The 12,741-nt window shown below is 60.0% G+C and overlaps 2 protein-coding genes across 2 annotated transcripts; one reads left to right on the top strand and one right to left on the bottom strand.

Annotated features, from left to right (window-relative positions):
• Positions 1-4: 4 nt before the first annotated feature.
• LOC134157873 (HAUS augmin-like complex subunit 5) lies at positions 5-4,542 on the top strand (the record flags this gene model as incomplete). The annotated part of the gene is made up of 15 exons (XM_062607300.1): positions 5-23; positions 112-250; positions 334-373; positions 473-534; positions 636-675; positions 781-836; positions 1,037-1,118; positions 1,209-1,354; positions 1,941-2,085; positions 2,488-2,568; positions 2,652-2,755; positions 2,822-2,879; positions 3,959-4,088; positions 4,152-4,266; positions 4,355-4,542. Coding segments are annotated over 15 exons (1,392 nt in total), but the record flags the coding sequence as incomplete, so codon positions are not given.
• A 3,189-nt stretch (positions 4,543-7,731) lies between these two features.
• Positions 7,732-10,573, bottom strand: LOC134157872 (ETS domain-containing transcription factor ERF-like; the record flags this gene model as incomplete). The annotated part of the gene is made up of 3 exons (XM_062607299.1): positions 7,732-8,176; positions 8,292-8,407; positions 10,202-10,573. Coding segments are annotated over 3 exons (625 nt in total), but the record flags the coding sequence as incomplete, so codon positions are not given.
• Positions 10,574-12,741: the final 2,168 nt, after the last annotated feature.

Genomic DNA, 12,741 nt, shown 5'->3' with positions numbered 1-12,741 from the left:
CGGGGCAGCGGTGCTGGAGCTGGGTGAGTTCATTGGGGGGGGGGGGGGGGTAAAGGGGCGGGGCTACCGGTCACCTGACCTGATGCTCTGCCCCCTTTTGTTTCCTTATAGATGAGGCACTGGGGGCGGAGCTTCGTCGCCAGGGGGCGGAGCGTCGCCGAGGGGCGGAGCTTCGGGCCCTGGGGGCGGAGGCGGCGCAGGAGGGGCGGAGGCTGCGGAGGGAGGGGTCCCAGATAAGCTCCGCCCACCGGTGAGCGAGGAGGGGGCGGGGCTTGCCCATGGGTATCCCAATGGGGGCAGGGGCAGCATTCCCATGATGCTCTGCGCTTGCAGGGAGCCGGGGCCAAAGGTGGGACTGACGTCGAAAGTGGCTGTAAGAAGGGGCGGGGCTTATTGGGAAGGAGGAGGGGCTTATGGAAGGGGAGTGGTCTGAGCGTGGCCACACCCCCATTGCCCCACCCGCCCCCCCCAGGCCGTGTGCAAGCTGCGGGAGGAGGCACTGGAGGAGCTGCTGGGGCTCCGCCCCTTGTCGAGGTAAGCCCCGCCCCCTTCAGGGCAAGCCCCGCCCACTGCTGCCGTAAACCCCTCCCTGTCCATCACCCCCCAACCCCCCTGCCCTTCCCTTTCCCCCCCAGGCCGCAGGACCTCACCTTGCTCTGGCTGCAGGAGGCCAAGGTGGGTGCCCATGGGGGGAGGGTGGGGGGGGGAGGTGGCTGATCCTAACTGGTCATGTGACCCCCCCCCCATGTGACCTGACAACTCCGTCACCCCCCCCCCCAGGCACTGCTGAACCAACACAGCCCAGAGGAGGTGCTGGAGGCCCTGCAGACACTGGGGTGAGGGGAGGGGCTTAGGAGGGGTGGGGCTTTGGGAGGGGGTGGAGCTTAGGGAAGGGGCAGGGCCAGTGGGCTGCTGGGGGTGCGGCTTAAAGGGGGGTGGCCCCAGGGCACTAGGGAAGGGGTGGGGCTACCGGTGGGTGGAGCCAACAGAGGGGCGGGGGTTGCATCCTCCCCCCTTCCCCGTTGTTCCATTGCAGGAAGGGGTACCCCAAAATCAGCCCTGACCTTGACCCCAACCCTGACCCTGGTGCTCAGCCCCATATGAAGGCCCTCATCCAGGTAAATGGGGGGACTTGAGGGGCACATTTGGGGGTGCTTTAGGGCTCAGAGCTCCCCATTGATGTGGGGTCCCCCCTTTGCACCCCCCAGGACTGCTGGGTGGATGTGGGGGGACTCTGGGACCTCATCCACTCCTCGGCCTCCCGCCTGTCCCCCCTGAGGCTCCGGCTCCTCCAGCTGCAGGAGGAGATCCAGCAGCGCCTGGAGGGGCACCCCAAAGCCCAGCAGGCTGCCAGGTAAAACCCTGCACCCCAAAACACCTCCCTGAACCCCAAAACCACACGGTGCACCCCAAACACCCCCTGCACCCCAAAACCTTCCCCCCTGCACCCTAAAACCACCCTCATGCACCCCAGAACCCCCATGGCACCCCAAAACAACGCCCCTGCACCCTAAATCTATCCCTCCTGCATCCCAAAACAACTGCCTCTGCACCCCAAAACCTCCCTATGGAGTCCCCCATGCACCCAAAACCCTCTCAAGGACCCCCTGAATGCATCCTGCAGTCGGTTTCCCCCCCCTGCACCCCAAACCTGCCTTTTCCTCCCCACTCCTGAACCTCAGAACCCTTTAGGGACCCCCTCTATACTTTAAACCCCCCTGGGTTTCCTTCTGAAGTGGGTGCTGGGCTCATAGGGGTCCTTAAAGCCCCCCCCAGATTCTCCCTAAACCCAGTGCTGGGACCTTTTGGGGTGCCCCCAACCCCTCCATGGTCCCTGCAGTCCTTTTAGGGTGTCCCCCCTCCAAAAAACGGTTCTTGAACCCCTTTGGGCCCCCCAAACCCCCCTCAACATTTGGCTTTGGGCCCCCCCTTGCCACCAGGTTGATGCTGGAGGCCGCGGGGCTCTCAAGGGCTCAGGAGGCCCTGATCCAGCAGGTCCAGGAGCTACGGGGCAGCCCCATGGACTCCCCAGAAGCTGCCCTGGGGCCACTGAGGAGGCAGCTGCAGGAGGGGAAGCAGCGGCTGGTGGGTGCCAACGGGGGAATGTGGGGATTTGGGGGGGTCCTGATGGGCTTGTGGGGGTCTGGGAAGTGGAATTTGATGGTTATGGGGAGGGATTGGGGTCCCTAAAGGGTCCCAGTGCCGCTTTTTGGGAGGGATGAGGGATATCTGGGGGTCCTGGAGGGGGATTTTGGGTCTATAGGGGATGACATGGGGGAGTTTGGGGCTTTAGGGGGGATTTTGGGGGTTCAGCAGTGCTGGGAGGGGGATCTGGGGCTTCTGGATTGGTTTGGGGTGAAGGGAGAGGTTTGGGGGAGAAATCTGGGGCGATATTTAAGGTGTTTGGGGGTCTTGGGGGGTATTTGGGTCCCTCCCATGGCTTTGGGGTCCCTCATTTCCTTGTGTCCCCCCCTCCATCCCTTCCAGTCCCGTCGCTGGATCCAGCTCCGGGCTCTGGGCGCACCCAATGGGAAGCTCCAGGCGCAGCTGCGCCCCCTGCAGGCCCAGGTGAGCAAAGAGGGGGAGGGAAATGGGGCGGGGCTTAATGGTGAGTGGGCGGGGCCTCAGAGCTTTGGCCACGCCCCTTTCAGGCCCGAGGAGCTGTGCGGCTCCCCCCAGGGCTGCAGGGGGAAGGGCAGCGGCTGCAGGAAGCGCTGAGCATGCTGGGAAAGGAGAGAGTGCCCCTCCCCCCGAGGTGAGTGAATTGGGGGGGGGGAGGGGGGGGGGAAGGGCTGTGCTGACCCCTCCCTTCTCCCTTTAGCCCCGCCCAGAGCCCACTGCAGCCAATCAGACGTGCCCTCGGAATGGCAGAGAGTGAGGTGGGGGAAGGGCCATAAAGAGGGAGGGGAATGGGGGGAGGGGTCATAAAGGGGGGAGGAGCAATGGGAGGAGGGGACATAAAGGGGGAGGGGCAATGGGAGGAGACATAAAGGGGGAGGAGCAATGGGAGGAGGGGCCATAAAGGGAGGAGGGGCAATGGGAGGAGGGGCCATAAAGGGGGAGGGGCAATGGGAGGAGGGGCCATAAAGGGGGCAGGGGTCATAAATGGGGGAGGGCCATAAAGGGGGAGGGGCAGGAGGAGGGGTCATAAAGGGGGAGGGGCAATGGGAGTAGGGGCCATAAAGGGAGGAGGGGCCATAAAGGGGGAGGGGAATTGGAAGGAGGGGCCACAGAGGGAGCAGGGGTCATAAAGGGGGAGAAGGCCATAAAGGGGGAGGGGCAATGGGAGGAGGGGCCATAAAGGGGGGAGGGGCAATGGGAGGAGGGGACATAAAGGGGGGAGGGGCAATGGGAGGAGGGGCCATACAGGGGGGAGGGGCAATGGGAGGAGGGGACATAAAGGGGGGAGGGGCAATGGGAGGAGGGGCCATACAGGGGGGAGGGGCAATGGGAGGAGGGGACATAAAAGGAGGAGGGGCAATGGGAGAAGGGGACATAAAAGGGGGAGGGGCAATGGGAGGAGGAGAATTGGAAGGAGGGGCCACAGAGGGGGCAGGGGTTATAAAGGGGGAGAAGGCCATAAAGAGGGAGGGGCAATGGGAGGAGGAGCCATAAAGGGGGAGGGGCAATGGGAGGAGGGGCCATAAAGGGGGGAGGGGCAATGGGAGGAGGGGTCATAAAGGGGGAGGGGCAATGGGAGGAGGGGCCATAAAGGGGGGAGGGGCAATGGGAGGAGGGGCCATAAAGGGGGAGGGGAATTGGAAGGAGGGGCCACAGAGGGGGCAGGGGTCATAAAGGGGGAGAAGGCCATAAAGAGGGAGGGGCAATGGGAGGAGGGGCCATAAAGGGGGATGGGCAATGGGAGGAGGGGCCATAAAGGGGGGAGGGGCAATGGGAGGAGGGGCCATAAAGGGGGGAGGGGCAATGGGGCCGTTGCTCAGGGGTGTTTGTGCCTCAGCCCCCACAGGGGGCGCTGTTGCGGGCGGCAGAGCTGCGGGGGGAGCTGGAACAGCTGCAGGGGGCGTGGTCAGAGCAAAGGGCGTGGTCAGAGCAAGGGGCGGGACCCTTGAAGCCCCACCCACCCCGCGGTGAGTGAGGGGGGGAGATGGGGGGGTGAGGGTGTGGCCTGTGCTGACCCCGCCCCTTTTTAGCACCCGCGGAGGGCGTGGCCATCGCCAAGCTCCTCCCCCAGCTGCAGGCGCTGTCCATTAGGGTCCAGCAGTGCCTCGAGGGCTGGCCCCACCTCCAGGATGTCATCAGCCAATGGTGAGGCGGCGAGGGTGGGTCCGTGAGAGGCCACGCCCACCATGTGTGATGTCACATCCCCCCTTCCCCCCTCCTTCGTCTCCCATAGGTGGGAGCAGCCGGCTCAGTGGATACCGGCCACGCCCCCCGGCAACATCCCCTTCTCCCATTGGCTGAAGCGCTGGTCCCAGGCCACCCATGCCCTAAACTTGCACCGCCCCCTCGCCTTAGCCCCGCCCACCAGCGACGAGGAAGGGCATGACCAAAGCAAGCCCCACCCCTGAGCCTCAGTTTCATCAGATGGGGTGCAGGAGGCAGGGCTTGGAGGAGGGTTGGGCCTCAAGACTGAGTTCCTGGAAGCGGAATAGAGTAGGTCCTATAGAAATAAAGCAGTAAATAAAGCAGGTTCTGTGTTAATTACATGTAAATGAGGTTGTGCCCATGTTAATGAGATGCAAAGCAGGTCTTGTGTTAATAAACTCCTCCCGCCTGCAGTAACAGCATGTCAACAGAGCAGAGCCTCCAATAACAATGCACAGATAACGTGTGGCCTGCAGTAACACATAAATAAAGCAGGTCCTACAGTAACGAAAGTGTAAACAAAGCAGGTCCTGACATAATAAACTCCCTAATAAAGCAGGACCTACAATAACAGCCTGGGAATAAAGTAGGACCTACAGGAATATGTAAATTAGACAGGCTCTATGTTAATGACAGGTACATAAAAGTAGGTCCTACATTAACTTGTAAATAAGTTACTCAATAAAGCGGGTCCTGACATAACAACCACCCCCAATACAGTAGGTCCTACAGGAATGAAACTGTAAATACAGGTGGTCCTCCCATAACAACATGTAAATAAAGTAGGCCCTACATTAATAACTCTCTCAACAAATTGGGTCCTACAATAATACCTCCCCGATAAAGTAGGACCTACAATAAGGGCCCATAAATGAAGTAGGTCCTGCCCCAATACCCTGTCAATAGAGCAGATCCGACAGCAACCGTACATAAAATAGGTCCTACGTTAATAAATGAGTAAATACAGGAGGTCCTGGCACAGCACCATGTAAATACAGGAGGTCCTACAGTAAGAACGTGCAAATACGAGTGGCTCTATGTTAATGAGATGTAAATAAAGCAGGTCCTCCACTAAAAGGACACTAAGTAGGCCCTACATTAATAACATGTAAATAAGGAAGGGTCTGTGTTAGTAACATGTAAATAAGGTCAGCCCTACGTGAGCTGCGTGTGAATAAAGCAGGTCCTACGCTAATTGCATGTAAATAAGGGGGGGTGTAACGATGGTGGGATGAGAAATGGGGAGGGATGGAGGGAGAGGGGGAGAAATGGCAGGAATGTGGGGAATGGGGGTGGGAAAAAGGGGAGGGGGAATGGGGGGCATAAGGGGGGCAGGGGAGAAGATGGGGATGCGGTGGGGGAGGGGAAGAGGGGACAAATGGGGGGGCAGGGGCAAGGAAAAGCCCCATATTCAGCCCCATGGGGGTGCAGCCGGGATGGGGTTAAACGGGGACACGAGTTGGGGAGCTCAGAGCTGATTGGCTGTTGCCATCCCGGGTATAAAGAGGGGGGGAGGTGTGTTCCCCCCCCCCGACACCCCCGAGTGGGGGATGGGAGGTTGTGTCCATTGGGGACCCTCCCCCCCCCCCCCCCCGTTTTGGGGTGCTGGGGGGGAGGTGAGGCCCATCCCCCCCTTCCCCACAGACAGTTCATCAACAGGCACTTAATGACCCCCCCCCCCCCCACCCCGCCCCCGTTTTTGGTTACATGAAGCCGAACGGTCCCTGGGTGCAGATTTTTGAGGGGATCCCGCCCGTTCGGAGCGTCCGGAACGGTCCCTGGGGCAGATCCCGCCCGTTCGGAGCGTCCGGAACGGTCCCTGGGGCAGATCCCGCCCGTTCCCCTGGAAAACCCGCCTCTTCTGGGGCGTTCCCGCCCGTTTTGGGAGCTCCCCCCCCCCGTTTTGAGGGGATTCCCACCCGTTTTAAGGGATTCCCCCCCTCCTCCCCCCGTTTGGGGGGCGTTCCTGCCCCTTCCGAGGCGTTCCAACCCATTCCTTAGGAGATTCCTGCCCATTTCGGGGGTGCCCCACCCGTGCCGGGGGGATTCCCGCGCTTTTGGACTTGTTCCCGCCCGTTTTGGGTTGTTCCCGCTTATTTCTGGGGAGGTCCCGCCCGTTTTTGGGTGGTTATCACCCGTTTTGGGGGGAGTTTTGGACTCCCCTCCCCCAAAACTCCCACCTAAGAGGGGGGGGAATATGTAAAACAACAAAAAAGAAGGGAAACCCCCTAAAACCCCTATGGGGGGGCCCCATTCCCTGCATATAACCCTGCTGGACGCCCCCCCCCCATTCCCCCCCCCCAACTTCCAACCCCCCCAAACGGTGGGGGGGGGGGCCCCCCCAAACTTGGGGGGGGGGGGGGGGAATGGAAATCGGGTGCGGAGCCCCAAGTTAAGGCAATGGGGACCCCTCCCCTTCCCCAAATTCACCCCCGCCCCCCCCATTATGAGTCCAGGGAGAGCTGGGCCGTGGCGCGCTGCAGGTCGGTGCTCACCCTCCTGCCCCCCCCCCCCAGATTTGGGGGCCCCCCTTTCCCTTTCTTATCCTCATTGGAATGGGGGGGGAAGGTCCCCACTTCCTCCCTTTCCCCTTCCGTCCCCCCCCTCCTCCGCTCCTCGCTCCAGCGCCGCTTAAAGCGCAGCTTAAGGGGGACACAAGGCTGGGGGGGGAGAGGGGGAGAAGGGGGCACGGCCCGGCCCCCCCCCACCGTTTCCTCTTCCTCATCTTCCTCCTCCTCCCCATTGCGGGGCCGGGGGGGTTTGAAGACTTCATCCTCCTCCTCCTCCTCCTCCTCGCTCACATCCGTCACTTCCACCGTCTCCTCCTCCGACACCGCCTCCACTTTGATATGGGGGGGCTCCTGCGTCGTCGCTGTCGTCGTCGTCCCCCCCCCCCCACCACCACCCCCCCCGGGTGATGATGATGATGATGGTGATGATGATGATGGAGGGGGCGCCGCATCCCGCCCTTTCTCCCTCTGCCTCCTTCCCGGCGGCGGGGGCTGGAGTTTGAAGGGGAAAAGGGGTTCGGAAGCGGGGGGATGCTGTTGATGATGTGGGGGTGCGTGGTGCGGAGGAGGGGGGGGCGGTGCGGGGGGCGGGGGGGGCAGCAGCAGCCCCGGGCAGGGGAGGAAGGCTCGGGGGCTCAGGTGGTAGCTGTAAACGCTGCGGGTCTGCGCCGCTAGCGCCCTCTGCAGGTCCTCGGGGCTGAAGGAAAAGTGGGACCCCCCCGCGGGGAAAAGGGGGCTCAGGGTGGGGGAAGGGGCGAAACCAACGTGGGGGGGGGTCAAAGGAAGCGCCGGGGATAAGGGGGGAGGGGGGAGGAGACCCCCGGTGCCTCCCCCACCTCCTCCCCCTCCCCCCGCGGCCGGTAACGGGGATCCCGCGAAAGGAGGGGGGGGGGGCGGGGGGGGGGGGGGGGTGTAAAGGCGGAAAAGGGCGTCTGGGGTCAAGCGCGGGGGGGGGTGGGGATGGGGGGGGAGGGGTCGGAAGCTGCCCCCGCCCCCCCCCGAAAGAGGGGGGAGGGGGGGAGGGGGTAAGGGGGGGAGGGGGTCCCCGGCACCCCCCCCTTCCTCGAGCTCGGAGCCGTCGCTGAGGGAGCCGAGGCGGCGCGAGAAGGAGGAGGAGGAGGAGGAGGAAGAGGAAGAGGAAGAGGAAGGGGGGGGGGCGAGGGCGGCTTCCACAGTGGGGGGGGGAGGGGAGGGGAGAGCCCCTCAGATGCGGTGGGGGAGGGGCCGGCAAGGGAAGGGGGAGGGGGGGAAGCAGAAATGGGGGGTGCCCCCCCCCACTCCGCCGCCCCCCCCCCCTCCGAGCGAGGGCAGCGGGGGGGCGCTCTGCGGCAGCGGCGGGCCTGTAGGGGGCGGTAAAGCGCGGTTAGGAGGAAAAGGGGCGTGGCTATTGGGGGGCCACGCCCCGTTTTCCCGCGGCAGAGGCCACGCCCCGTTTTCCCGCGCTCCCGGCGGTACCTGCGAGCCCCACGTCGATGAAGGGGTAATTGACCAGCACCAGCTTGTTGAAGTTGAACTTGTAGGTGAAGCGTTTGCCTTTGGTCTTGTGTAGGATGCGCTTGTTGTAGTAGTACCTATGGGGCAGGGTGTGGGGCAGGGTGTGGGGCTGGGAACCATCGGTGGGCCCCATCGCGGCCCGGTGCCCCCAGAGCCGCCCGCAGCATCGCCTTCATCTTGTGCAGGGGCTGCTTGTTGGAGTAGTAGCTTGGGGGGGGGGGGAAGATGTGGGGTGGGGATGTGGGGCTGAGACCCCCCCCATGTCTGTTGTATATGGGAATAGATATAGGTCTGGAGCAGCCAGGTTGTTCCTATGGGGATGGGACTGCTGGGTCCTTTGGATGGGGAGATGTGGGGCTGGGAGCTGCATATCCTTTCTATGGGGAGATATGGGGCTGGGAGTTGTATATCTTTTCTACAGGGAGATATGGGGCCCAAACACCTGGGTGTTTTCTATGGGGAGATGTGGGCCTGGGAGCTCCACATCCTTTCTATGGGGAGATGTGGGGCTGGGAGCTTCATATCCTTTCTACGGGGAGATGTGGGGCTGGGAGCTGTATATCCTTTCTACAGGGAGATATGAGGCCCAAACACCTGGGTGCTTTCTATGGGGAGATGTGGGGCTGGGAGCTGTATATCCCTTCTACAGGGAGATATGGGGCCCAAACACCTGGGTGCTTTCTATGGGGAGATGTGGGGCTGGGAACTCCATATATGGGGCCCAAACACCTGGGTGCTTTCTATGGGGAGATGTGGGGCTGGGAACTCCATATCCTTTCTATGGGGAGATGAGGGGCTGGGAGCTCCATATCCTTTCTACGGGGAGATATGGGGCCCAAACACCTGGGTTCTTTCTATGGGGAGATGTGGGTCTAGCAGCCCCAGATCGCTTCTATATCGAGTCCTTTCTATAGGGAGATGTGGGGCCCAGGCCCCTGTGCTGGCTCTATGGGAACACGTGGGTCTGGGACCCCCAGATCCTTTCTATGGGGAGATGTGGAGCAGAACACCCAGAAGCCACCTCACCATTCACTTGGTGGTACCAGCACGGCCTGGCCACCACCTCCCCTGCCCACGTGGAGATGTGGGGCTGGAACCACCACCATCCCCTACCCCACAAGCACCCCAAATACGCACCCCATAAGTGACCCATAAGCACCCTGCAAGCACCCCACATGTGCCCCGTAAGCACCCCATAAAGCACCTCATAAGCACCCAACAAGTGACCCATAAGAGCCCCATATGCGCCCTGTAAGCACCTACCAAGTGCCCTATAAGCACCCCATATGTGCCCCATAAGTGACTAATAAGCATCCCGTGACCCATAAGTGCCCCATAGGCACCCCATATGCACCCCTTAACCAACCCATAAGCAGCCCATAAGCCCCCCAGATATGCCCCATAAGCGCACCATATGCAAACCGTAAGTGCCCCATAAGCACCCCATATGTGAATCATAACCACACCACAAGAGCCCCGTATGTGCCCTATAAGGGCCCAATAAGCACCCCATACACACCCCATAAGCACCCCATACACGCCGCACAAGCGCCCCATACACACCCCATACACACCCTGTAAGTGCCCCACAGGCGCCCCATAAGCACCTCATACACACCCCATAAGCACCCCATACACACCCCATAAGTGCCCCACAAGCGCCCCATAAACATCACATACACACCCCGTAAGCACCCCACAAGCACCCCTTACACACCCCATAAGCACCCCACAAGCACCCCATACACACCTCATAAGCATCGCACAAGCGCCCCATAAGCACCCCATACACACCCCCTAAGCACCCCACAAGCGCCCCATAAGCACCCCACACCCCGTAAGCGCCCCACAAGCTCCCCATAAGTGCCCACCTGAGCGCGCGGCTGAGCTTGTCGTAGTTCATGTGGGGCTTGCACTTGCGCACCCCCCAGAGCCGGGCCACCTCATCGGGGTCCTTGATGACGAACTCGCCGCAGTCCCCCTGCCAGGCGATGAGCTCCCGGTACCGCTCCTGCCGGAGCAGCTCCAGGATGAAGTGCCACAGCTGGATCTGCCGGGAGCCGGGGCTCGACTCCGCCTTGTACGCCCAGTCCGGGAAGGCGAAGCCTAAACGGGGACACAAGGATGGAGAGGGTTGTATTGAGGTGTATTGGGGTGTATTGGGGGTGTATTGAGGTGTATTGGGTGTGTATTGGGGTGTATTGGGGGTGTATTGAGGTGTATTGGGTGTGTATTGGGGTGTACTGGGGGTGTATTGAGGTGTATTGGGGGTGTATTGGGGTGTATTGGGGTGTATTGAGGTGTATTGGGGGTGTATTGAGGGTGTATTGGGGTGTATTGGGGTGTATTGGGGGTGCATTGGGGGTGATTGGGGTGTATTGGGGGTGATTGAGGTGTACTGGGGTGTATTGGGGTGTATTGGGGGTGTATTGAGGTGTATTGGGGTGTATTGAGGTGTATTGGGGTGTATTGGGGGTGTAATGGGGTGTATTGGGGGTGTAATGGGGTGTATTGAGGGTGTATTGGGGTGTATTGAGGTGTATTGGGGGTGTACTGGGGTGTATTGAGGGCGTATTGGGGGTGTATTGAGGTGTATTGGGGGTGTATTGAGGTGTATTGGGGGTGTATTGGGGGTGTACTGGGGTGTATTGAGGTGTATGGGGGTGTATTGGGGGTGTATTGAGGGTGTATTGGGGTGTATTGGGGGTGTATGGGGGTGTATTGGGGTGTATTGGGGTGTATTGGGGGTGTATTGGGGTGTATTGGGGGTGTATTGGGGTGTATTGAGGTGTACTGGGGTGTATTGGGGGTGTATTGAGGGTGTATTGGGGTGTATTGAAGGTGTAATGGGGTGTATTGGGGGTGTATTGAGGTGTATTGGGGTGTATTGGGGTGTATTGGGGGTGTATTGGGGTGTATGGGGTGTAGGGGGTGTATTGGGGTGTATTGAGGTGTATTGTGTCTTGAGGGGGTGAGTGAGGGGGAAGGGTGGGGTGTATTGGGGGTGTATTGAGGTGTATTGGGGGTGTATTGGGGTGTAGTGGGGGGTATTGAGGTGTATTGGGGGTGTATTGAGGTGTATTGGGGGTGTATGGGGGTGTAATGGGGTGTATTGGGGGTGTATTGGGGTGTATTGAGGTGTATTGTGCGAGACTTGCACGAGGATTGGGGTGTATTGCCGGTGTATTGAGGTGTATTGGGGTGTATTGGGGGTGTATTGAGGTGTATTGGGGGTGTACTGGGGGTGTATTGGGGGTGTATTGAGGTGTATTGGGGTGTATTGGGGGTGTATTGGGGTGTATTGGGGTGTATTGAGGGTGTAATGTATTGGGGGTGTATTGAGGTGTATTGGGGGTGTATTGGGGTGTATTGGGGTGTATTGAGGTGTATTGGGGGTGTATTGAGGTGTATTGGGGGTGTATTGGGGGTGTAATGGGGGTGTATTGAGGGTGTATTGGGGTGTATTGGGGTGTATGGGGGTGTATTGGGGTGTATTGGGGTGTATTGGGGGTGTATTGAGGTGTATTGGGGATGTATTGGGGTCTATTGGGGGTGTATTGAGGTGTATTGGGGGTGTATTGAGGTGTATTGGGGGTGTATGGGGGTGTAATGGGGTGTATTGGGGTGTACTGGGGGTAATTGAGGTGTGTGTATGGGGGTGTAGGGTGTATTGGGGTGTATTGAGGTGTATTGGGGTGTATTGGGGGTGTATTGAGGTGTATTGGGGGTGTATTGGGGGTGTATTGGGGGTGTATTGGGGTGTATTGGGGGTGTATTGGGGTGTATTGAGGGTGTATTGAGGTGTATTGGGGTGTATTGGAGGTGTATTGAGGTGTATTGGGGGTGTATGGGGGTGTACTGGGGTGTATTGGGGGTGTATTGGGGTGTATTGGGGTGTATTGGGGTGTATTGGGGGTGTATTGAGGTGTATTGGGGGTGTATGGGGTGTACTGGGGTGTATTGGGGTGTATTGGGGGTGTATTGGGGTGTATTGAGGGTGTATTGGGGTGTATTGGGGTGTATTGAGGTGTATTGGGGTGTATTGGGGGTGTATTGAGGTGTATTGGGGGTGTATGGGGGTGTAATGGGGGTGTATTGAGGGTGTATTGAGGTGTATTGGGGGTGTATGGGGGTGTACTGGGGTGTATTGGGGTGTATTGGGGGTGTATTGAGGTGTATTGGGGGTGTATGGGGGTGTATTGGAGTGTAAACAGGTGTAAAGGGGTGTATACGGATGTAGGGATGTATAGGGATGTATAAGGGTGTAAGGATGTATAGGGGTGTATGGGTGAATGCGTATAGGGGTGCGTAAGTGTATGGGTGTACGGGTGTGTGGCTGAATGGCTGTATGGGTATATGCATGTACAGGTATATGGGTGTACAGATGTATGGGTGCATGGGTGTCTGGGTA

Source organism: Pezoporus occidentalis, unplaced genomic scaffold (assembly GCF_034315485.1).
Source record: "Pezoporus occidentalis ecotype Australia unplaced genomic scaffold, CSIRO_AGI_Poc_V1 ctg1211, whole genome shotgun sequence".
Taxonomy (NCBI): Eukaryota; Metazoa; Chordata; class Aves; order Psittaciformes; family Psittacidae; genus Pezoporus; species Pezoporus occidentalis.
The sequence above is the reverse complement of the archived record's forward strand: the minus strand, read 5'-3'. Positions and strand labels throughout refer to the sequence as shown.